Here is a 25385-nt window from a genome sequence, read left to right as displayed (position 1 = left end):
CTTCAAGAGCAAATTGGATGCTTATCTTGCTGGGATCCTATGACCCCAGCTGACTTCCTGCCCTTCGGACAGGGCAGCTGGACTCGATGATCTTCCAAGTTCCCTTCAGCCCTAATGTCTATGAAATCTATGAAATAAATTTCCCTGAGTGGCTCCTGCAGATACCAGATGAATCTCAGTGAAACAAAAGAGGGTAACTTAAAAATGGCAGTATTCCTCAATTCTCTGTCCTTTTCACTCAGCAGGATTCCAAGCCCAACCTGAGTTACATTACCTTTTTTCTCCTTTTGCAGCACAAAAAAAGCTATTTTTGCCACATGCACATTTTTTACTGACCAACACCACTTGCTAAGTGACAGATCTGTGAGGAATGGAACTGCTCTAACAAATAACTGCAACAGGATTGGAATGAAAAGGAAGGTTTTGTGGTTCAGACACTGGACAGAGTCCAGACAACTAGGTTTGATTCTCAGTTCTGTAGCAGCTTAGCGTAGCACCTTAAGTAAGTCATTTCACCTGCCCGTTGTGAGGGCTGGCATATGCCATAGGGACACACCCTGTTTTGAGAATAGAAATAAGCAATGTCATCCTTCTTGCAGAGATACTCACTTCTACCTATGACCCTAGCCATCTACTCTGGCTGGCACATAGGAAAGGTTGGAGCTGATCTCTTTCCACCCAACACCCAACTATGCTTTCTTTCTTCCCCATATCCACATAGTGGGGATGGGCAGGTGAGTATGCCACACTCTTCCCCCTAATCTAAACAATTACTCCATCTTACACTGCAATGCTGAGTAAAGGCTGAGAATAACCATGCCTTCTGGATTCACCTTCTATAAAACTATGTTAAGAGGGCATTATTTCCTGTTCTAGTGAAAGCACACACATGAATCAATACAAGTTTTTTGCAGCAGGTTACTTAAAACAAAAAAACAACACAACCTTCTCCCCTTGCCCCCCACACCTTACCTACTTTTGATACATAGAAATCTGTACATTCCGCTACATAATTAAGACTTAGGAAAGCACACAAAGGATGTAAAGAAGATGGTTGTGACTGCATGCTGGATGACATGAAGACACTAAACCAAAATAGACAAAACTTAACACATTACTAATAGAAAAAGCCATTCATTGAAAAGTGATCAGAGAAACATGTAGGAAGATAAGGTTTATATATTTATGGAGGGGAAAAAAACTCAGAGTAATTACTACATTACAACCTAATTTTTAAAAGAAAATTACATAAAATGAAATCACTGCAACCTGTGTTAGTCTGGTATATTAATGCATGTACTTAAAACAGAGTCAGCATGGAACAGCAATTTCTTAAGCTATGAAAGTGACTAATAGTCTACTGTGTCAAAAACTGTGATTTTACAAATGTTAAAAGCAGCAAAACTGTAAAACAAAGACATGAATTAATACATGTGGAAAAATATCAGAACACCAAGTTTAAGGGTCCTTCACTGACCACAAGATGCAAATTCCTTCGTAATTTCTCATTTCAAAAGAACATATCAGAAATTCCAGCCATTTAAATTGAGTTTGGAGCCCACCACCTGATGAGATGAGATAAAACCCATTGTTCTCATTATGTTAACAGTTCATGAAGAGGAGGAAAGTGGCCTGGAGAAATATTTACATTGCTAATTTGTATATTTGGATCATGCATTAATGCATAATATCTTCTGATCTTCAACAACATGATCTTTCATACAAAATTAAGTGTTTTGCAAACATGTCATGGTTTTGAAAAATATAACTATTAATCATGAAATTCAATATATTTATAAATGCGTTGCTTGAGAATCTGGGGGTAGCTTGCAAATGAAAGTCAGTGGGCCCGTCTACATGAGATGCTTAATGCACAGTAGACTGATTGACTGTGCATTACAACGTCACAGCAAAAAATACCATTATGCTAATGTGCGGTAATATTAGTCTACTGTGCATTAACCATCACGAAAAAAGCATGCGATTGCACTAACACGCAGTATGGCAGCCTACTGCATACTTATTCAGTATTTCTTTTTACAAGTACTAAATTTAATGTGCAGCAGGCACTGCACATTAATGGATGGGTAGATGGACTGAGAGAGAATAACCTATTTGTCATGTGGGGAAATGTAGACCCACAATATCAGCTTTGGAGTTGGTGTTAATGAAATTCTCTTCATGCAGGATATACAATTTGTCTTTACCTTGCTGTATTTTTTATTGCCATGACATGCTCAACAGTTCACAGCAACAAAAAAAGCTGTTTCAGAGATTTTATTACATAGGTTTAGACTTTAAGTCAAGCTGGAATTCTTAATAAGGTAAATATGGCAATTTTAAGAGTTTGTCTAAAACCAAACTCCCTTTTCACATCCCTAAAACTTTCAAGTCTTCTTTGCATCATGTATTAGCATGAAAATCAAAAAGAAATCTACTTTTTATTGCAACACTAAAACTCATGGCTTCATTAACAGGCATTCAGTCAAGTAATCTTGCCTCAGTAACTATGAGACCCAAGTATAATTGTGCTGGCATTTCAAGGGGTACAAAATGATATTATTTTAAAACGATTTTATGAGAGACCAGAAACAATTTTTACTAAAATAGAGATGGACAGACATGAGCACACCTCAAAACGACATGGCTGATGTGTATTTTACCTTCGTCGACCTAGAATACTAATAAGATAAGTAACAACACTGGTACAGCTTGTAACCCTCTAAAAATAAAGAGTAAAGAATACAGAAAATGAAAAGACTTAAGAAGGAAACAACATCATCAGTTCTGAACCTTTGTTTGTTAGAGGGGTTCTGGTTTCTTAGTAACAGTTCAAGAATGGGGTATCAGGAAGTTTGCTGCAATTTTTGTAAAAGAAAAAGCAAAAAACAAACACCATTGTCATAGAATTTATACAGAGGAAAAAAGCATCATTGTTTTGTGCATCTGTTTATAATGGTATGTGTTGTGGGAAGAGATTGAGAGAGCCTGGGGGTTTTTGGAAATGGCTCAAAGCGTAGGCAAGAAGAGGCATTCACTGGTCTACAGTGAGGTCTGGTCACATGGTCAGAGCAGAGAGAACTCACAAGGGATAAGAGTCTGGAATTAATGTTGTTAAGCTCAGACAGATGTGTAACTACTACCCTCTTTTTCTAGTAGTATTAATAGAAAGAAACAACAAGGATTTAATCCTAAAAGAGTTATAATTCATGGTGATTTTCACTAAGACAGGTTCCTTCAATGGGGTCAGGAAATAGCACAATAGCCTATCATGGCATACTAATACCATTGCTTCTGTCCAAAATTAGTTGGCAACAATACAGCACTTCAGTTCAGTTTGTGTGAAGGGCCATTTAGTTCTAATCTAAAGCTTTGTCCATTTAAAAAAGATATTGCCCAATCTTAATAATTTTATGTGAGACTTATTGAGCTCTGTTTTGAATGTGCAAGTTGTCATCTCTTAGGCAAGCTTCCAATGCAATGGGAAGTGAAGTCTTATTCATGCCCCATCTCTTTTGTTGAGAAAGTAGGGTGGGGGACAGAAAGGTTGAATAATTCATTGCAAAAGCATTTTTTGTGTTCACCTTGGCAATTTTAATTCCAGCTCTTGAGAAATGGCTTTTATTTCCATTATCCAAGCAGCTGTATAGGGAGTCTGTTGAACAGACTCTCTATGCAACTTTTATAGAGATATAAAAAAAAAGTTAGAAATCCATTTTTCAAAGAATTAATTTACTTTATTTTTATAGGGAGGGACAAACTTAAGAACTGCAGAGAGAGATGAAGAGGAGGAGAAGGGAAGAGAATCAGATTTGTTTTGGGGAAACCTGCCTTGTATAGAAATCCAAATGCAAACTGTTAACATACTTTAAGTCAGTGTGACCTGAAGAGGCTAAGCATCCAATAGATTTTTGGAGCTTGCAAACTGAAGCATAAGTATCTCTCTGCAAAACGCTGAAGGCTGGCTCACAAACTTTACCTGCTTTTCCTGAATGCGGTACAGCACTTGAAAAGGACACCCATAGTATAGCCCATGTGCCACAAGTATCACAGGCAGTCTCTGCATGGCATGTGGCAGATTGGGAAGAGGGCAGGTGGAACAGCAGCAGACAGGGCAGGGAGCAGAAAGTACAGCAACTGGGGAAGGTGACTGGAGTGGCACTTGGGGAGGGTGTGGGGATAATTTGTGGCATACTTGCCCCCTTGCCCCCGCTGCTGTATCAGAACTGATTTAACATTGTTACCACATGAAATTGAACATGCAAGAAGCAAGGGAAATTACAGGATAGAAGTGAAATTTCATCTGAGTTTGCAGCTCTATCCATCCCTGAGCTCATTACCACAGAGTTTCCAAGGAAAATGAATCCTTGGGAATCTGATCTGAAGCAGACATGACAACTTATGGTGAAATACTAATAGTAGAGAGCCCAATCCAAAGACCTCTGAAAATATGATTGAAAGAGTCCCGTTGTATTCAATCAGTCTCCCAAGTTGCTAAAATATGACAGAATTAAACAGAAGGAGAACACATAAAATAAATTTGTATAGCTACTATTCAGTTTGCAATAGCTGTTCTAGCATTATTTAAAAAAGAAGGCAGATTATAATAAATTTGCTCTATATAAAATCAGTACAGGCATAGGCTGAAATCTCCACAACAAAAGTACTGGTAAAATATACCCAAGGTAATTGGTTTCATGTTTCTCCAAGGTTTAGATAAATCAGGCTCCATTAATACACATTTGAATGAAATAGCATCTTTTACACAAAGTTCCACAAAGCAATTACTTTACAGCTATTAATCTGAACACATAGAAACTTTTACTGCTGGAAGTACAGACCTATGGAAAGCCTAAAAAACATGCATCAGACTTTAGCAAAGGCTTGAATTTTCCCGAATATGTCAGATGCTTTAAAATATCATTACCCAATAACATTCTACTCTTGTAGCTATACTGTGAAGTGTCATGAACTAGCAGGAGAACAGGTGCAGCTGTTAATGAGAATTTGATCAGAATCCTAATCCAAAGCCTTTTTGGGGTGTGTGAGTGGGGGGGAGGGGAGAAGAATTGCTCCCATTAAATTAAATTACTTTGAATCAATGCTGCAAAGCAGGGATATTACATTATTTCAGCATCCAACAGAAGCAGAACATGGAAAATGAATCTGAATAGCTGCCATTCAGTTCATGTCTTTAGAAGAATCAGTTTTTTAAAAAGGAAGAGATGATACAATGAAGTTTAGAAAGAACTACATTTATTTTCATTTACAGCAAATGCCATAAATAAAACTAAACAACTTTCACTGTGTGCAAAATACAGACTTTCCAAGTGACAATTCAAATACAGACTTTTAAAAAAAAAAGAACTAGGTAATAATAACAACAACAGTAATAAATCAATCAGTTAAGATCAGGAACCACAAAGAGGAAGCAGAAGGTTTAAGGAAGAGGAGGACAGAATCCTTGCTGGCATTCTTTAAATATATGGAGACTCTGCAACAGAAGTTAAAGAAACACAGCAATGGAAAGCAATTTGAAATGAGTGACCTTTACTTCACAAACCTCATCTTGCTGATAAATGCAGAGTTTAGTAAAAACAAAAAAATAAAATAAAAATCTGAATTCTAAAAACTTTTATATAAAACACTTGTCCTTCCCTTATGGTCTAGGAAATGATGCTTAAAATTGTAATGTAGAAAGTTCTTGCTTTCTTTTCTAATTAAAGGTGATGGGGCAGGTGGGCTGACTGTTTTTAAGAGAGATTAGTTCTCTTAAGAGGTTTAGGATACCAGCTCATTGAAATGTCATTAATTTAGTAATATCAACATACAGGCAGCAGGGTTATGAGTTTGTGCATCTGATCCTGCATTCCCCTTCCTTATTCTTAGGGTGGCATAAGGAAAGGAGCATTTCAGCAAGGGAGGCTTGCAACCTCCTTACAAGTCTTCTTGAGAGCACTTTCCATGAACCGGCAAAGGGCCTGCTTATTCAATCGGACTTGCCACACAGACAACAATTTCAAGTGAAACTTATGGGTGTAGGGTTCCATGCAAGTGGATCCACATGCAGGCCCAAGGTTCTCGTGGGGAATAATCTTGCCTTTCATTTAATTCAACTATTCATGGCTTGTATTAAAAAAACCTCTCACAAGCCCTTCCCTTGCATGGAACAGGGTAACTCATCATGCAGCAAGACAAATCTGTTACCAATTCATCAGAAAACACCCAAAGTTACCAATGGGCATAGTTAGAGCTGATCTTAGTACAAACTATTTGAATCAAACACTCCAGTTAAACAAGTCTGACAGTACAATATTAAAAAAATAATAATTTTCTTGAAAATAAGCAGCACCTGCCCAAAGGAATATTTATTTTCTAGTATTGGAATTTTTATTGCTTTATTTCCTCCCAGGTGCTTTAACTTTTATCTAGATGAATATCAAGTAATTGATTCACATTTCATCCAGAGGTCTAAGAAGTGCAACACAAAACCAAGTAAACATTTACTGTCCCCATTTAACACTGAGTTCAGTGGAAACAGAAGCAAATCCTTAAACTAAGAGGGACAGGGACTGGCTATGAGATTCTTCATGTCCTGGTCCTGAACTAGTGCATATTTTAATATTTTCCTTCAGTACTTTAAAGGGAGTAGGGTCTTATTGAATTAGCATTAATCAGAAATATGAGAAGATATGCATGCAGAGAGACAGTTCTTTCCAGACTGATAAGAGAAATAACCTTTTTGAATTGTGAATTATGCAATAGGTTAAATGATCATGCTAAAGCTTTCATCCATTAATATACCAGACACACAGTTGGCTCCAAAAACATGTATACAGAAAATGATGCATTGATGACAAACAATATTAAGTGTTAGTTACAAAATTCAAAATTGGCAAGCAATCAAATCACCTTACAGCAGAAATGTTTCAGCCAATGAGAGGGTGTAGCACTGGAATGTTGAAATTAACTAAAGCAACACAGAAGATCGGAAGAAGAAGAGTAAAAAAAAAAAAAAAAGAAGGAAATTCAGTTTGATTATAGGATATATTCAGAAATATTATCAGGTGCAGAAAGGTATAGTAAAGTTGAATAATCAGATACAATGAAATAGCTTTTCTTCATTAATTCATGAGCATTACTTTTTAAATCCATTAACAAAGAGGAACAGTGCTGAACCTTAGTAGTAGAATTTTAAGGCTAAGCATTGAACATTCTTATATCCTTTACATCATTACCAATTTGAGACTTCATAATACAAAGCATAGTGGGATGTCACTGAAAGTATTCCATGCAATTCAAATCAATCTGCAAAAGTTTAATTGCACATGTTTGTCCTGAATTAATTAACCTATGAGCAACCAACAAGGATAGTTTTATTTTCTACTAGTAAGGTTCATTTTCTTCAAAATCATGGCATATCACAGATTTTCAAACTTCTGGCTACAGTATTCTTCATTAAGACTTCCATTATGCTCAGTCTACTGAGAATAATAACCTCCTTTATTTGATAAGCATTACTTTAAAACTCTTAGGAGAAAAAATATTCTATCAGACTGTTTGAGAACAACTGGCCATATCTATACAAGACGCTGGCTGTGCTGGAGCTCGGCACAGTAGCATCACGTGGCACAAAGCGTGATGCAACACTGCTGCGCAGTATTAATGAGTTACTGTATAGTCAGCATCACCAAAAAGCTGTTCAGGGACACTACTAAGCAGCAATGCTGGTTACTGTGCACTCATTTAGTACTTGTATATGTAAGTACTAAATGACTGTGCAGTAACAACTACAGAGTCAGTGTCTCATGTAGACACAGCCTCTGAAATAAAAAAAATGAATGTTCTATAAGATCAGAAAAAGTATTTTTTAACATAATCTAGTGTTGCAGGAGCAGTGAAGTCGGTCAAATTGTGGGGTTACCCACCCCCTTTTTTAATGAAGCAATTATATTAGCAAAGAATCAAGATATAGCAATATCCCACAGTACAGTGTTTAAAATACACTAGAGAGGTACAGAGATATTTTTCTCTATTCATGCAAATGCTTACCAGGTACTGTAAGTGCTGCCGTGTCCTGTCAAAAGTCTAGCAGATATTCACTGAATACATATGTGTGCATCCATGGCAATTTATCTCAAATATATGCCATGCTATGTTTGCATTTGCAAACCATTCTTGAAAACATTCATTCATGTCTTGTGTACAAGCTTATACAAAACACACAACCCAAAAGCCTCAAGAACGTTTATCATTTAGAATGCTACAAAGTTTCATTTTCTGCATTTAAAAAATAATAACAAAGTTTTCTACAGAAAATGTTTCCATTTACCAACAAATTAGGGTTTTTCGGCTCTCTTAAATGTGCATTTCTTTTTAAGGCCAAGCAAAAGTGAAAACTTCAATTGGTCTTCACAATATATATTCAAGCCAAAGTGATTGCAAACCCAAAAGACAGCCAAGCTGACAACACTGGCAGGTGACACCTCGCTAATATTTGTTTTGTACCAACTGAACATAAAAATGTTCCCTGTTGCTTAAATACAATCTCTCTTTACAAGAGATAAAGGTTGCAGATACTCTAAATTATTAGCATATTTGCCTATGTGCTTCCGCCAGATACTTAATGTAAGTAGTTCAGAAGCAGGGAATGTGCGTAGGACGTTGGCTAAAGGCTGGGAGACAACAGTAGTCAGAGCCTGAGGAACTGTTTGGTTTTTTTTAATTAATTGCCATTATGTAGCCCTAGACAATCTAGTGAATCACTTTGGCTAAGGTACCCCATACTGGGATACAGCACAGGAACCTTTCTTCAAAGCTGATACAATGTTATGATTTTGTGATTAACAAAATATCACTTTTTTGAATATTAATTTATAAGTATTGCTATATTACTTAAATATGGCTTTTAAAAAAAATCTGCGTAGAATATACTGACTTTGGTGGGCAGGGGAGGAGTGGGATTTGTCAATAAACCATTGCTGCTTGCATCCATCCCCAAATGAAAAAAACTCTTAACTCTGGGAATAAATAATGGCTAAACTACAATATATGTTTCTTTAATCTGACAAGTTCAATTAATTCTTCACTCAACTAGTATTTGCTCTTCAAATTTATTTTAGTTTTAAATAAAGCAGGATTACAGAAAAACCCAGTGTTGACAAAGGGCACCACAAGGAATAAATAAAAAAAGGCACGACTAGGAGTAGGTTCACTGTATTCACTAAAAATATTTCTCAGAACGTATTCATGCAAGTAGTAAACCATGTAACCCAAAGCAAAGACCAAAGCAAGAGAAAGGGGGTGTGCCATATTCAGGTTTCAAAACCCAGTCATTTGTCACTACAATCCTGAAATGTCTGAAAGAACAAGTTCTTTCTCTGTCTTTAAAACAAAATTATAAAATGTAAACACAGAAAAATGGCTGGTCGCAGGTGGAGAGAGAAAAAAACCCTCCACGTTAGTCTATAAAATATCCTTCATTTAGTCCGCACTTTCTGGAAATGTGTCTGGACACTGACTTCATGATACCTTTATTGTACAGTACATATTTTTAATTGAGAGTTTTGATTGCACCTAGTTTATCAAAAGGAGCCCTTTGTTCATTTAAAGCACATGTTAAGTTGAAAAAAAATAATGCAAGGCTATTCATTTTGGAAATCTGAAAGGCACTGCTTAGTAAGACATCTGAGAAGAACTTAAGCCCTAAAGAACTTTTTCACCCAGTCAAGAACAGTTTCAAGTGATAGATTTGCTTCCCGGTACATATCAGTAAGTACCTCTAGAAGCGCACACAGAAATGGCACACCAAGGCTCAAAAGTTCATACAAATAGGTATAGTTGTATGCATTGTCCCTGAAATGAAGATTGGTAGCGTGCAGAAAACCATGCATCCAGTTAGACAGACGTCTTGGAATGTCAAGCAGATCCCTTGTCACCCTAAGGGGCCAGCTTAGAGTTTTCCGAAAGAAGGAAGTCATGATACCTGGAGGCCTGTCTTCTGGACTGCTAACAGTAGTTAAAGTGCTTTCTGTGGTGGTTTCTGGGGGCTTGGGTTCCTCTTTCTTCCACATTTCTGCATCCTCCTTAAAAAGAACATTCCAAAAGAATTAAACAGAGACTAAATTACGTGTTTAAAAAAGAACATACAGTGCATTTAAAATTTTGTCACCGTTTCCAAGTTAGGGAGAAGTTGATTCTGAATCCTGTGGTGCTGTAAGATAATCAGGCTTCAAAAGGCATCAGACTGCGCAATGTGGAAACTGAAGATTACTATATATTCTTGTAATGTGATAGACACCAACAATCAAATGAGGTAATGAAGCACCACGTGTCCTACTTCTAAATGTGCACATATACACAATTTCATAATTTTTAGTCACCTCCCTGATGTCATCTTTTATAATAATGGGATATAATGTGTTCTGCAGTTTCCTTTAGTTAATACCAACAGCACTGGCCCATGTAGCACTGAGATAACAGCTGTCCAAAAGTAGTTAAACTACTTTCACTTTCTCTAATAAATTTCCTGGGAGCTAAAGGTTAATTTAATTTTCATTTTGGATTGACATCACATTTAGCTGTAGCTTAGCTAAAGCTCACTTTCTACATTTATAACTATTGGATCCCAAAACATAAACATGCTAAATGCACACAATAAAATGTAAACCATAGCACTGTGCTAGCCATTGTCAGGTGATAAACCAACCATACACACTGAGCCCAAACCCTATGAAACTGCCTCCACTTCTCTTGCTTTGAAATATCATACATACCTTTTCTTGTATCGGTAATGTGGCTCTTCTCTTTCTGTGTTTGTTGCTGATTTTACAGTGTGTAAAATGAGGTTTGCAGTAAAATTTACCTATAAAAAAATGGTGTGATACTTAGTTTGGAGATCAAAGGGCTACAAATGAATATACTTGTAAATTGAATGAAATTGCAATCTACTGGTTAGAGGAATTGTGACTTCCTATGCTCTAGTCCTAGTTTTGACACTGACTGATTGCACAAGTCAGGCTACCAACAGATATTGCAGAAAAGACCATTTTATCCCAGGACAAAGTGTGATCATTCAGACATCCATGTCCGCTGTGCCAAGACAAGTCCTTAATGGTTCACAGGATAAGAAATGCTAATAGGCCATCACAAAGTGGATCTGAATGGTTTTTTTGAGGTTGCATCATGGAATCAACGGCAGAAATGCAGCAATACATTTGGCTGTTCACTATACCCTGATTGAATGGATGGTGTGTGTACCCAGGACCTTTTTATTCCAGAACAAGACAAGTACAACTGGTCCCAGGACAAATGCAACATCTGTTTCTGTTCTTAGGGAATCCCACTGTAACGTGGGGTGATGGTACCTAGCTACTTCACAAGGCTGAATCTGTGTTAAGGTTAGTAAAGTGCTCTGAGCTGCTAGAAATAGATTCACAAACCATTTAAACATGCCAGCCAGGAAAAATCAATGAACCAATTAGTTGAAGAAATTGCTTTTGCAGCTGTATATTAAGCTACTTTGTAGGGAACATAGGTAGAGATAGTTCAGGCCAACAAAATTCAGTTCTTGTTTGGAGCACTGGAGGAAGGAAAGGAGATGTGCTTGTTTTAACATATCCTTTCCTAAATGAACAGATCAGCCATGGCGTTCAGGTCTTGAGTCCATCACCATTAAAGCTTAGAGAAAATTGAAGTGAATGGTACCACAGGCCAGCTAACACAACTGATTTTAATTTCTAAGGCATAGCCTTGAAAAAAAAGGATGAACCCATACTTCCCCTATTGAACAAATCTGTCACTATCCTGACTCATTCCCACACAGAGTACTGAATAACAAAGACATTATTATATCTGGGTGAGGATCAAGTCGGCCAGATTATTAACAATTACAGGAAATCACTCTCTTCTTTTGGTCTTTATTTCAACCTGTGACCAGAGCAAGGAAATACATTTGGTCTCCCACAAACATTCCTTCCTTTAAGCAAAAGCATAGTCATATCAGGCTTCCCTGAAGGACTTAAGACTGCAACTGCAGTGGGATTACAGATCATGAAAGGTCAGCGCAGGCAGAACTGTAAAAGAAACTCTGCACATCTCCTGACTGAACCACCTGGACCACTCTTTTTTTCCTGCTATATTATAAACGTTTGGCATTCAAACATTTAAAAAATACTGCTGTATATTCTCTTATTACCTTCTTCGACATCAAAGGCATAAATCCCTAACCGGAGCGTTGTAGAACATACATCACACTTAAAGCATTCCCTGTGAAAGAAGTGACCCTCTGCACTCAGCCGCTCCATGACGTAGACCCGTTTCTTGCAGAAATAGCAGATGTCGCTCCCTCCTACAGTTTGAGGAAATTCTTTTCTCAAAGATACCTGTTAAGCATACAGTGAAAATGTACGTAAAATATATTGCTTATCAACATGCTACAGTATATGCACATGCTAACTTAGCAAGTTGCAGGTTTTATAGAGTTACAGACACCCCTGCCTCATCAAAATTAAAATGTATAGCTGAAAAATTAAAATTAAAAAACCTCCGCATAAGATTCGATATACACACGCAGGTAATATCCAACAAAATGACTTGTTTGTTACCCTGGAGTTTGCTGGTTGAAAACCTGATATCTGCATGAGTGCATGTTTATGATTTTATAAGAAGGCATATACAGATGTTTGACCCAGCAAAGAACACACATATGCAGTCAAAGCCCAAGCTGATGAAATTATTAGTCAGGTCAACATATGACAGTGTTCCAAGGAAGCCCCAAGCCGTGCTTCGAGTCCAAGGGGGTGGCCTGGCGCTGTTAACAAAAGCCAGAATTTGAAGTTCTCTGCTGGTATTTGAAACATCACTCGGCCTGAACAATTTGGAAGCCCCTTCCCTCTAATTTTTTGTCCTTGGATTTCTAGTGCAAGTATATACAGAATATTTTACAGAACTGTGATTTTGAAATATGATTCACGTTAGCAACTTTAAAGTATTTTTCTTCTGTTAGACCTAATAAGTTTTATCATCAACGGGTCCAGTGTCTGTTAGGCCCAGTCATCCTTGAGCTTTCCACAAAAGGCATGTATGTAAAGACTGAAAAGCAGCATTATTTGCAATCCTTGTTTTACCCATGCAGAGCAACCTCTCCATTATTTTTGCCGTAAGACAAAGTAATCTGTATGAGATGGAGGAGGTAGGATATTCGGGAAAGTCAGGGTAGATACAAGTAGCACTAAGGCACTGACTTAAGAGATCACCAATGGAACATGCTTTGCAGGGTAATTTCTCAATATTTACAGAGTGCTTCTAGCCACACATCTTGTGTATGTTCTTATACATGCAAACACCAGTCAAAATTTGCTTCTATGTGCCCTATTTTGCTGAGGCACAGGTTACTTCTGTGAGTATACAACATACACAAGGTTTAAAAATTTAACAAGCACAGGATTAAAATTAAAAAGGCACAGCACAGATTGAAAATACCAGGTTAATGAAGTACTACCAGTGATGAGTTATGGCCAAGCTTGATTGCTTACAGATTAGTGCTTACTAATAGCTTAGTGCCTTTACAAAGCCACACTTCACTTTGTCTTTTAATACCTGACAGCTCTGAATAGCAGAAGCACAAGTTGGAGGAACAGAACAAGAAGTGGGGAAGGACGATATATCTCCATCCAATGACTGGTTCTGAATTCAAATCCAATATTACTGTAAGTTAGAACAGCTTTCTTCAAAGAGACATATGATGATTCAACCTGTGTGGTCAGTGCAACTGCACAAACATGTACTTTATAAAACTTTCTTTAGAAGCCACCCCCGTCTTACTAATTGCAACAGTAATTACATTTAAGAGATGCTTCTTGAGATGAACGTTTCACAGACAAGTAACAAAATATAAATTGAATTAGAACACCAGACATTTACAGCATACCTCCATATAGGTACATCTTCTGCCAAAAGTACATAATTCCTACAGACGAGTTTAAAATAAGAAATTTCAGGTTGCTTAAGAACCAGAAATGTCTCAGTTCTAGCATCTTAAGTTGGGACAATACCCCTGTATTCTTCTACTTGAAACTGCCTGATTTCATTCTTTATAAGTTTAGCCTTACCAGCTCTTGGGAGGAAAACTGTGGCTTGGGCCTGTGATCATTCATATACAGATTGACAAGGACTTCAGCCACAGCACCAATTCCACGTGACACCTTCCCTACAGTCATCTAACCAGCAAAAGAAGATGGAGAATGGAATCAAAAGAGTTTCAATTATAGTTTTATGAGAAAAACGCATCGCCAGTTTGAAAGCATGCAAAGAAATGCAAGCAGTGATAAAAACAGGCTAGAAATTATAAGGAAACTGAGTTTAGCATCGTGTGGGTATGTTCATGCATCATCTAAATAGAAGAAAAAAGGATTTGTTCTTTCTTATGGTACTTTTTAGGAATCTGGGGCTCATTTTTATAAAATGTAGATATTCTTAAGGAACAATAAAAAGCAGAAACTAAAACTTCATATCAAAAAGCCCAAAATCGCAAGGTTTTATAAACTATTCCAAAAATGTTCATGAGAACATCTAAAAGAAAATATTCAGCTAAAGTTGACACAACATTCATTCTTTTCTTGTTTATTCTTATTCTGTTACCTTATGATTTTGATATTTAAAAAAAAAAAAAAAAAATCAGAGAAAGTTTGGAGCCAATTCATCATATGTATGTGTGTATGTTTACACATTCACGCACACATGCATATAAATATAAATTAAAATTGACATCAAGGCAGACCATATGGGAAAGCCAATAAACAGGACATCTGCATACGAACAAGACAAATTTCTGGTTTAAGAGAGTATAGGAGAAACTAAAATGAGGCAAAATAAGCCAAGAATTTATAATAATGCAATATACCTTCTTACTGCATTTACTCTACTATAAGACATCCCTGAATTCAAGATGACTCCCCAGTAATTAGATTCTATATCTGAAAAATTTATAAGTTTGTTATACAAGTTTCCAGATATAGAATCTAAGTATTGGAGGTTTGCCTTGAATCTATCCCACTCCCATTGCTACATCAGGGAAAATAAGTTTTGGGGGTCAGGTAGCCCTCCCCCCACCACTTCTTCCCCCTGTAGCTCTCCCCCTCTCCTTACTGTTAAACCCTGCTCTCCCTGAGCACATGGAAGTGAGGGGCAAATTTGAACCCTGAAACCTTTAAATAAATGTTGCAAATTTCTACAGGTATTCATAGACTTAGTTCATCCAGAATTAATGCATTTTGTCTTTTTTGAAACTGCTGCAAGGTGTAGCACAGTTACTGCATAAACACACTTTTAAGCAGCACTTTTGTACCTATTTATATACAGTATAAACTATGAATAATATTAGTCCAAAGCCAAAAGTCTCATGATTTACCGTATCATTCACTGGGCTGAGCCTTAGCAGAGTCAACAGCATTTCAAGCTATGGTTACCCCACAGCTCAGCACTGCTCAGTATGTGTGTGTATTCCAAATATCTCCATACAAAGGATCCGTGTATTAATTAGAAACTCACTCATAACTGGAACTGGGTGTTTTTGTCATAAGTCCTGGGATCCTCCAAATATTTATATGTAGATAAGGCATAGGGCAACTTGGTCTGGCTCCACCTCATGGAGGGTGGGGCCACACTAATCATATGCAATGAGAGAGGGGTCAACACAGGGATTTTGGGTGAACTGTTTGGGGCCCCTTTTGGTGATGTTTGCCAGACAGTTAAGGTTAGTGAAGAAACAGGAATAATTGGAAATTGGAAAGAAAAGCATAACTCAGCTGTGGGAATGAAAAAGAAGTATACAAAATATATACAATGTAGTGGCTCACCATAACTTGAATCAACAGTAGGTGCTGAGAGGGACTGCGCACAATGGACATCACAATACATCTTATTCAGATGGCCTGCACTAACCTATTCTTGTAGTAGGTTCTCATCAGCATGTTTGCCCAATATAGGACATAGGCAGACAAGATTCTTTGGGTGAATCTGATATCTTTTATTAGACCAACTTAAATAGTTGGAAAACAATTTTTAAGCAAGCAATCCTTAAAAACTGTTTTCCAACTATTTAAGTTGGTCTAATAAAAGATATCAGATTCTCCCAAAGAACTTTGTCCGCCTATGTCCTTACACCAACACGGCTACAACCTACACCCCACATATAGGACATGTGTTTTATAGTCACACTCAGTGTTGGCTGTATTTAATCAACTTCATAGTTGCTTTCCATTACCAAGCACATGATGCTTTTGGCAGCAATTCAGTGACAGGCAACATATTTAATGAGGTTTCCGTGAGTAAGATGAGGGACTTCCTTCCTAGTGCTGATTTGGGGGAAAAACCTTGTCTTGTATTCAAGTAAATATGGCAAATCTTAACACATTTTGGAGTCATAACAGATTTTAGGAATACTGCATTGATTATAATAGAATGCACACACTTGACACTATCATACAGTGAAACACATTTCCATTAACCCTCCTAGAACTACCATTTGAACGTCGGTATTAAGGTTATTTTAAGTACATTTGTAAAACAAGGAGGAATGCAAAAATAATTTTTTCTATGCAATTGTGGTTCCACATTTGCAGACAGACTCTGTTACCCACAATGAAACAGTAAACTGAAGGCAGAAGGATACAATAAAGTACTAACCCTGCCTTAAGTTCATTATAATCCTAGAATGTCTCATGCCTGCTGAAAATAACATTCACTTCACCCAAACCACAGCAGATGTTGACTGATGCTACGGAAGTGACTACTGCACAGGCAGGAAGCTGGTCATTTCTGATAACATTTGTCAACTTCTGGAGCTTTGTTTCCTTTTGGTTCATACCCTAAGAAATCTTTGACCTGTGAATTACAAGTTCCACATATGCTTGCATATGTGCAGTGTTGTGCGCTTAAGTTGTTTTAAAATTAAACTATCATATGTATTGGAATTCAAGATGAGGGTTTTTTCCTCCCATTTAACACATGGTAAAAAGCTCCTCATCTGGGATTTTAGTATGAGGTAGTGGGGGTGGAGGGGGGAACTAGGCAGCTGCTGCAGCTCTGGCTCCACCCCCAACCTGGAGTCAGAGCTAGAGCCACAGCTGCTGCCTGTCCACTGCCTCTGCCCCCTCTCCCATCCCCCACCGTAGCCTCAGGTCTCTTGCCCTCCCAAAAGCCTCTTCCCCGCTATTTGCCCCCCTCTCCCCACCCTCATTTCCTCCCTCTGCAGCCTCTGTTGCCTCCTGCCACTTACCTTGCTGCAGCCTTTGCTCTGGCAACCTCAGTGTCTGCTCCAGCCTGGGGCACAGAGCATGCATTTGCATGGTCCCACAGTAGCAGTGATGACAGCTCAGACAAGGGCCTTGAGCTAGGGCTGGAGATACCATGCTGCTGCTCTGTTACAAGGCTGGGTTGAGGCTGGAGCACATATGCTCCATGCCCCAGGCTGCAGCATGGATGAAGTCTGCTGAAGCTGAAACAAGAATAATCAGCTAGTGGGGAGCATGGGTGACTGAGGCTGCACAAGGACAGGCAGAGGCAGGACAGAAGTGGTAGAGGCAGGCATGGGTGGGGGGTGGTAAACTGTGGAGACAGGCAGTTGGCAGGGGGCAAGGTGTGGGGGGGATCAAAAGGTAGGGGTCAAAACCCATTCCCTGCCCCCTCTACCTTCCCTACTACTGACCCCTCACTACCTACCCCATACTGCCTCCCACCTAACTTCTGTCTTCACCACTGCAGTAGAAGCGACAAATTTAAAACAGCTCTCCAATAATCAGATTCTATACATGGAAAAATTATAACAAATTTATAATTTTTCCATGTATAGAATCCAAAATTCAGAGTTGTCCTGGATTTGGGTAAATATAGTCTTCATTAATGCACAAAAGTATCTTATTTTCCAAAATAAAACACCTCCCATATAAAGATATGCACTTCATTTTTGGAAGGCAGAATAAAGGGGGAACAAATGGATTCTCGCTTCTACAGCAAGAGCTTCTGCCAGGAGGGGTGGGAGGAGGAAGAGAAAGTGCCCACAGCAAACAGGAAGCTTTATGTGCAGCACTGCAACATTACCTTCCCCCACACCCTCCACTGGTTTCACAAGTAGAAACTCCTATTACTGTATTTCCTCGCTTATATGTACACCTTAATTTCCAGCAGCTGAATTTTGGGAAAAAGATGCCTTGTATTTAAAAAAAAAAAAAAAGAAAAGAAAAAAAAGTAATTAAATCACAACAGATATCTTATGGAAAAGCTCAGTAGTTTATAAGATGACAAAAAACAGTGAAGGACTTGGTCATAAAGACACAGGACTAAAATACGAGGCTTCATTTCCTGCAAGGTACTGTAATAACTTCATCCAATAAAGCATTTAAATGTGCTCATTTAAAGTTTGGCACTGATGGAGGTACTCACATGTTTTAAGTTAATGACAGTAGCTAAGAATTTGTCATAAAGGATGGGAAAACCTACAGTCTAGTCATGAAAAAAAAGGCCAAGTCAGAGATTTGGAAGCCAAATGTTGCACATCTAAATTAAAATCTCCTTCATTTTATAATTAAATCAATTAAAAAGCATGAAAGTAATAATTGCTAAGTATTTATCCCACTACCTACCAGTTCAGCCTCCTAGCAAGGGCAGCAAAGAAAGACTTGGCCTCTTACTGTTTTCTTGTTTCATCTTCTGCAGAATAAATCGGACTAGGCACAATGGTACACAGAGCTTTTTAATTTTCTATTTAAACCTATTTTTTCCATTTCAGCTAAAAAGTCTTGGAATCCACGACCTCAGAAAAAAGTACTAGCCCAGGCATGAGAGTTACTGCTCTCTAATAAAGCTGCATAGGGGGCTGAAAAAGGAGCTTAAAAACAAACAAAACCCTTTTTTAATTAAAAAGTATGGTATGAAAACCTGTAAAATATCTAGCAATTTACAGCCACAAAGGTCTTTTGAATGACTGATAATCCACTTCTACCTATTAAACCCCAAAAGTAAACAACACGTGGTCTACCAACCAAGCCCTTTACATCAGGCTTGTGTTGTCACATTGTGATTTCTTGAATAATGAGGTAAATAATGTATTGAGAAATCAGCTGGAGCAGGAAATTGCAGCTGATCATGTTATATGCTCAAATGACAATCTGAACAAGAAAGCTATGCATAACTATTGAACTATTTGAAGGCTAGGCAAAATACTACTGAAGCTAACCTACTCATCTTGCAATCTAATAGACTGTTTTAATGTCAGCAGGAATTGTTTAAATGGGTGGAGAAGAGAAGCCAATCAAGATGAGACCTAGTAAAACTGCATACCTACACCTATTATTAAATCTAAAATTCTTAAAAGCATTTTCTTTACAAAATAGAATTGAACACAAATTCAAAGTAAAACAAAAAGTGACTGCAACTAAGGACGATAGTGCACATCATTCTCAACTAATTGGTTAATATTATCAGCTAAGGGCTGTTCACTAGTCTACATGAAATAAATGTGATAGTCTTTGTAATTCCACTGACTAGTGCCCACATTACAGTAATTACTAGTGCAACTGGCACTAAACAGCAGCCTTCTCACAGGGCTCAGAAGAGAAGGCAAGAACTTTTCCTATGCTGAGCAAAGTTTAGTCACAGGAGAGCACCTAGCCAGGCACTCATCTACTAATAGAATGATCTTTAAAAATCTACCAAATCTGCCAATTTTCACCCACCTTAAAATAGTAAAATAGCTCTGCTGCATTTGCTGGCCTGCTGTTGTTCATTTACTTGACACCTATGCCCCAGTTCTTTAGAGCACTTAAACACAGCTTCATTCGCACAACTAGCAATGTACATGAAGTCCCACATATGCTTAAGCTGTTGCCTTTTTCTGACCCATACTCCATGTGATTGTTTCTGTCTATAACCTGGACCTATCCACAGTAGTGATGCTGGGTGTTTAAGTGTCCTGTTACTAAGTAATTTCATACATTGCCAGAAGCCAAAATACCAAGTGATGTTGAGCAAATATTTTTAAAAGGCTGTTGAAATGCTCTAAGACATTTTTGTAAATGATTATGGAGATTTCGGAACACAAAATGTAAATAGCACATTGCCAAAGCTTTGCAGCAGGTTTATCTGACCTGATAATAACTGCTTCCAAGCCTACTTCATTAGCTAATTATTCTAGTGGGACAAGAGTGAATTTTTTCATTCCGTATATTATTAAGGTCACCACAGCTATTAAAATGAGACATGGAAGTACTTTTTCAAAACACAAAGAAAAACATGGTCTTTGCCTGAAAGAACACAATCTTTATCTTTTGTCTCCTCTTCTTGCCACTCTGCTTGTTTTTCTTTTATGACAGCACTTGCCAATTTAAGCTTTCTGCCCGACATCCACAACTTAAGCAAACTATGAGTAGTAAATTACTCTGTCTCGGAAATACCCAACCCTTGTTTTCAGTGGGTAATTAGAATCATGCGACTGAAGTTACATAGTTGATCTGATGTACTACAGACAGCCATGCCAAATGACTGCAACACATTTATAATCCTTGTGACTTACTGTCTTTAGCATCACTGATATAAAGCTTATGACGTGCTCGTCAAAGGACGTTTTAAATTTCTTGTCACTTCTAACCTTCTTGACTTCTAGAGATTATTCTTCATTCTCCACAAAGATTCAGGTCAGTGGTAGTCAAAAGTCACCTGTACTAAACTGTGGACAGGTCTACACAAGATGTTTACTGCGCAGTAGACTACTTAGCTGTTCAGTAAATGTTACATGTCTACACGTGCACCCATATTAGGCTGGAGTAAACTAATTTATTCCACAGCAGCACATGTGTAGACACTACCCTAAGTGCTTTAGTGGGGCTGACAGAGACAACATTGACACAGGCAACTGATGTAGAATTGCAGCTGGTAATTCCAAGGACACTGTTAAGATCACATTCACTGTACTTGAAGATAGGCACTATGTGCTCAAGACATTATTAAATTTGGGTTACATGTTGCTATAAATAGTTAATGGTTTGCAGGCGGAATATAATACATTCCCACCCTAGGAAATTTTGCTGTGCAAAGGAGACAAAACATGGAATGATAATTAACTGAGGAAGGGCAGGGAAAAATTATTGTTTTAGAAACCAAGAACCTAGAACTTTTTTCTTGAGGAATTTAAAAAAAAATAAATAAAATGGAGAATATAAACAGGGTTCATCTTAGTGGAGACTATTTTAGTGATATAAGTCAGCATTAAAAAAAGCAAAGGGGAAAATGTAAAAGAAAAACTAAAGAGAACTGTAAACTGAGCTGATTGAAAGGATCATATGGAGCAAGGAGAGGAAAAAAAAAGGGAATTTGATGTTTTATGGGATGCCAGAACTATTTAGGATTCATCAGCTCCTACTGAGGCATCTCTAAAAATCAAGGTATTTAAGTGTCTAAAAATGGATGTAGACACCTGCCTTTAGGCTCCAAAATTTGAAAAATGCTAGTCTTTGGTCAATGCTAATATTACAACAAAACTAGTAGTAGTTTGCTTCTTGCCAAAATAAATTTAAACTGAAGGCAACTAGACAGGTGGCTGTAGTAATTAGTAAGTTGATTAGGAGACTGAACTGAACTAAAACAACCATGGAGGGGAATGCATAACAGGATCAGTGCACAGCAACTTGTTTCAGCAGTCTACCGCTGCAGTATCACAAAACTCCTAAATATGATATTATATGCATATGAATTATAGTTATCAAACTCAGCCTGAGGAAACTAAAGGAACAGGATTTTCAGGCACCTAAGTTTGTCCATTAACCCATTAAGTATTAAATGATCTGCCAAATATTCAGTAAGTCCTAAGAAGATTGATACTATCCTTGCCTGTACTTTAGAGCATGGATTGTGTTTCTTTGTTCCACCATTACTTCCAGATAGAACATTCTTAACTACAGTAAACACAATGGGTTTAAAATAAAACAGTAAAATCCATTTAGGATCCAACAACTCTTAAACTATAGCTGTCCTAATTAAATAAATCCCAATTTCATCAAAAACAACAAATACCTTTTATATTAAAAGAGTAACTGCTCTTTTAAACAAAATCAAAACATCAGCACTGGTGAGCCCTTGACTAGATGACAAGAATATAAATCTCAGTAAAATTACTGTTTGTCAATGCTTACAGAAGATGAAGTGCCTGAGTTTAAACAATGGCCCATTTATGCCCACCTGATTACCCTTTATACTGCAGCAGTGGTGGCAATGAACCTTAGTGTAAATAAGAATCAGACCTGGTGTTCTGGACATTGCATCTATTACTTACACAAGACAGGGAAAGAGTCCAGGCTTTTCCCTAACGTCCACTCAGCCAGCCACTCCCCTGATCTGAAGAACCTGTCCCTAGAGCAGTGATTCTCAACCTGGGTGTCGCAAGTTCCTTTGAAGGGTGGCATACACAGATGAATCACAAGAGAAACCCAAAATTTTTAAATAGGAATAGTGTCAAAAATGCTCTGACCTGTTGCAGAGTTTGAGGTCTCTGCAACAGAAAAATTGTTCTGTTATTTTTTCATAGTCAAAAGAAAAAAACAAACGAGTGAAAGCACATCTGGCATTTTCCAGAGTTGCCTTTAATTTAATGAGGTTGAGAACCACTGACCTAAAAGGCACAGGCACAGCTCAATCACTGCCTGTTCAGTCACTGCTCTTCCTGCTGATGCTATCAACTCAATCAAACCAGTGTCAATTGGAAAGTGGGTACCAGTCCAACAGAAACTGGACTGATGTCACTAACTTGCACTACTTCATATCTAAAAGAAGGAAATCACATTCAGCTACCAAAGCTGGACTGGTTTCAGACCACGTGTACAGGTATTATATAAACATCAACAGATAAGAAAAAAGATAGTCCTTTTTAGTGCTAGTAGACACTAAAATTCACAAGTGATAGATGTAAGAGGAAAGAAAAAAAATACTCACATCCTCTCAACAGATAGCAAACCATGTCAAGTTTTGAAAGACAACCTTCAGGTCTTAAAAGTGCTGGCAGGACTGAACTAGACTGAGGGCATCAATGTTTGGTCCCAATAGTGTTTTTTAAATAAAACCAGGAACTTTAGGGAGTTCCAAAATAAGTTTCACTCCAAACATACTTAGCATGTAAGTGTTTGGAGGCTTGAAAGGCACTGCGTACATCTGCTGTAGCTACTTCCCAGGTGATCAGGAACAAGAGAGCTGAAAATCCCCCCCAGTTAGAATCTTTCCTGCATAAGAGAAGTAAACTGAACTTCTGACAATTTATTCAAATCAAAGGGTTCAACCTTTAGTATCACAAGAAACATTAGTGAAAACTCTAAACTCCTTGAACTCTAATGTCTATTCTGCTGCCATTATTCAATCTGTGAATATGTCCTATATTTCAAATCTGGTGTTATGATGAAATGGTTAACCAAGCCATTGACTCTTATAAGGAAGTTATGTACAAGTATGCAAGCAAGGAAAACAAAACAAAAACACTCAGCAGTCTGTGACTCTGTCCAATTTATTCCTTTCTTTCCTCTAGAGCTTTCCTAAGATCCATTCTCTTTTTGAAAAATCATCATCCAATCAACAACCTCTCTTCTGGCCTGATTGATATTTGAATGAAAAAATAACATCCAAACAACCCACAAGTCATCCCATGCTACTCATTTCGTTTCTTCACATTAAGTATTTCACAGAAATAAGACGGTTTGTGGTTTTACTATTAAAGGGAACAGAGCACTTAAAATTAGCAGCATTGTACAAATAACTTGAGTTTTGGTTAGTACCTTCAACAACTCCTTGGTCCACACACCTAAGCTTTTTTCATCTGAATGACTTTGATGGTGATTTTGCTTCCACTAACATGCACAAGTAACAAAAAGTGACCAGTCTAAAGTCTGAATCCACAGTGAAATACAGCATACCCAGATTCTCCATGCAAAGCCAACAGCTTCAGTCTGAGCCAATTCTTGTGAAGTTTTTAGTGCAAGTTTGGATTTTACATGAAAATCTGTTAACAGAATACCTTTCTAGAATGGACAGCAGGGGAAGCAGAGCCAACAGATGTTGAAGAGGAAGTAGCAGCTGAATCGTAAGATGGAGGGCAAGAGGGAGTTGGGGGCTGAGAATGGGAGAGGCCTTTAGTAGGTAGTTTATTCTGTACAGAGCAGAAATAGAGGGAAGTTATCCAAGAGGACAATCACATTAATGCATGTTAAGATGATGAAACTGCACAACCATGCACCAAAGAGTTAGGCAGGGAGTCACTGCACAATTTGGCTCCAACTTCAAAATAAAAACGGTCTTACAGTTTCTATCCTTACAAGATGATTCTTCATTAAGGTATACATTATTCAGCTAGTGAAAATAAGTTTGAATCCTGAAAATAACAAACAGTCCCCAGACAATAGTCTGTGGCAACTCTTAAAAGGGAAAGCCTCACTTCACAGGTTAACCTGCTCAAAGGGTGAATTTTGCCATTGCTTAGATTTCTCTTCAGTATAATGTGTCATCAAATTCAGTCTATTAACTATTCCAGGGAAGATGGAAGTATAGTTTCAATTTCAAAACAGTATACCATGCACAGACAGAACATTTATAATTTGGGACCTACAGAAACGGGGACGGCTGCCCAATTTCATGGTCCGAGCATGGCACTGGTCGCCATTTTCATGGCGGAGTGTGGCAGGGCCCCCACAAACCTCTGATTGGTCAAGGGGCCCCAGAAGTCCCACCCCTCCCCAGGGAATGACATAAAGCCATCTGTCAATCTCTGGGAAGGGGCAGAACTGCCAGAACCCCTCAGCCGATCAGAAGTGTGGAGAGCCTGCTGTACTCTGCCACAAAAATCTCCCTTGTCCATGTGCTTCAGGGAGCCAGGGCTTCCCACTGTTTTCCACTTACAGTTATTCCTGCCCACTCCTTCCCCCCCACCCCCTGCTTGCTGGCCGTTTTGCACTTCTTCATGGTTCATGGGGACCGGGCTTTTTTGCAGGGGACCTACTTATTCCATGGTTTCCATGGAAACTGAAATTGCCATTTTGGTAGCTCTCTATTTATGCTCTACATTTCATTGAATCATAGAAAATTAGGATTGGAAGGGACCTCAGGAGGTCATGTAGTCCAGCCCCCACTCCTTTGTCCAATTTCTAGTCCAATTTCCACCATTACAATAAGCAAAAGAGTTATATCCCTGAAGTCTGAACTCAAAATTTGTTTTGTACCATACTGGAAATTTTTTTAAGTGGACAAGATGAACTTTAAGAAACAATTTTAGTTTTGTGAATTTAACATTTTATCAACAAGCAAAGAAAACAAAAGAAGTCATTTTTTAAATACGTAGGGGGTAAAAAGAAGGTCCC

At 38.0% G+C, this 25385-nt stretch overlaps 1 protein-coding gene across 2 annotated transcripts in view; it reads right to left on the bottom strand.

The window, feature by feature from the left end:
• Positions 1 to 25385, bottom strand: part of LOC109321193 (protein-methionine sulfoxide oxidase MICAL2-like) — a 204955-nt gene that overhangs the window by 83217 nt on the left and 96353 nt on the right. The window contains exons 20-26 of one of the 2 annotated variants that reach the window (XM_019551660.1): positions 24050 to 24181; positions 21582 to 21621; positions 21067 to 21080; positions 14112 to 14219; positions 12197 to 12383; positions 10776 to 10864; positions 9986 to 10085 (exon numbers count right to left, since the gene is read on the bottom strand). In XM_019551660.1, the coding sequence (XP_019407205.1) occupies positions 9986 to 10085; positions 10776 to 10864; positions 12197 to 12383; positions 14112 to 14219; positions 21067 to 21080; positions 21582 to 21621; positions 24050 to 24181 (670 nt within the window). The remainder of the gene's footprint in view (positions 1 to 9985; positions 10086 to 10775; positions 10865 to 12196; positions 12384 to 14111; positions 14220 to 21066; positions 21081 to 21581; positions 21622 to 24049; positions 24182 to 25385) is intronic. The other variant, XM_019551659.1, reaches the window with a different exon arrangement.

Source organism: Crocodylus porosus, unplaced genomic scaffold (assembly GCF_001723895.1).
Source record: "Crocodylus porosus isolate Cpor-Errol unplaced genomic scaffold, CroPor_comp1, whole genome shotgun sequence".
Lineage (NCBI taxonomy): Eukaryota > Metazoa > Chordata > Crocodylia > Crocodylidae > Crocodylus > Crocodylus porosus.
Note: the sequence above shows the minus strand (reverse complement) of the source record. Positions and strands in the feature narration are given on the sequence as shown.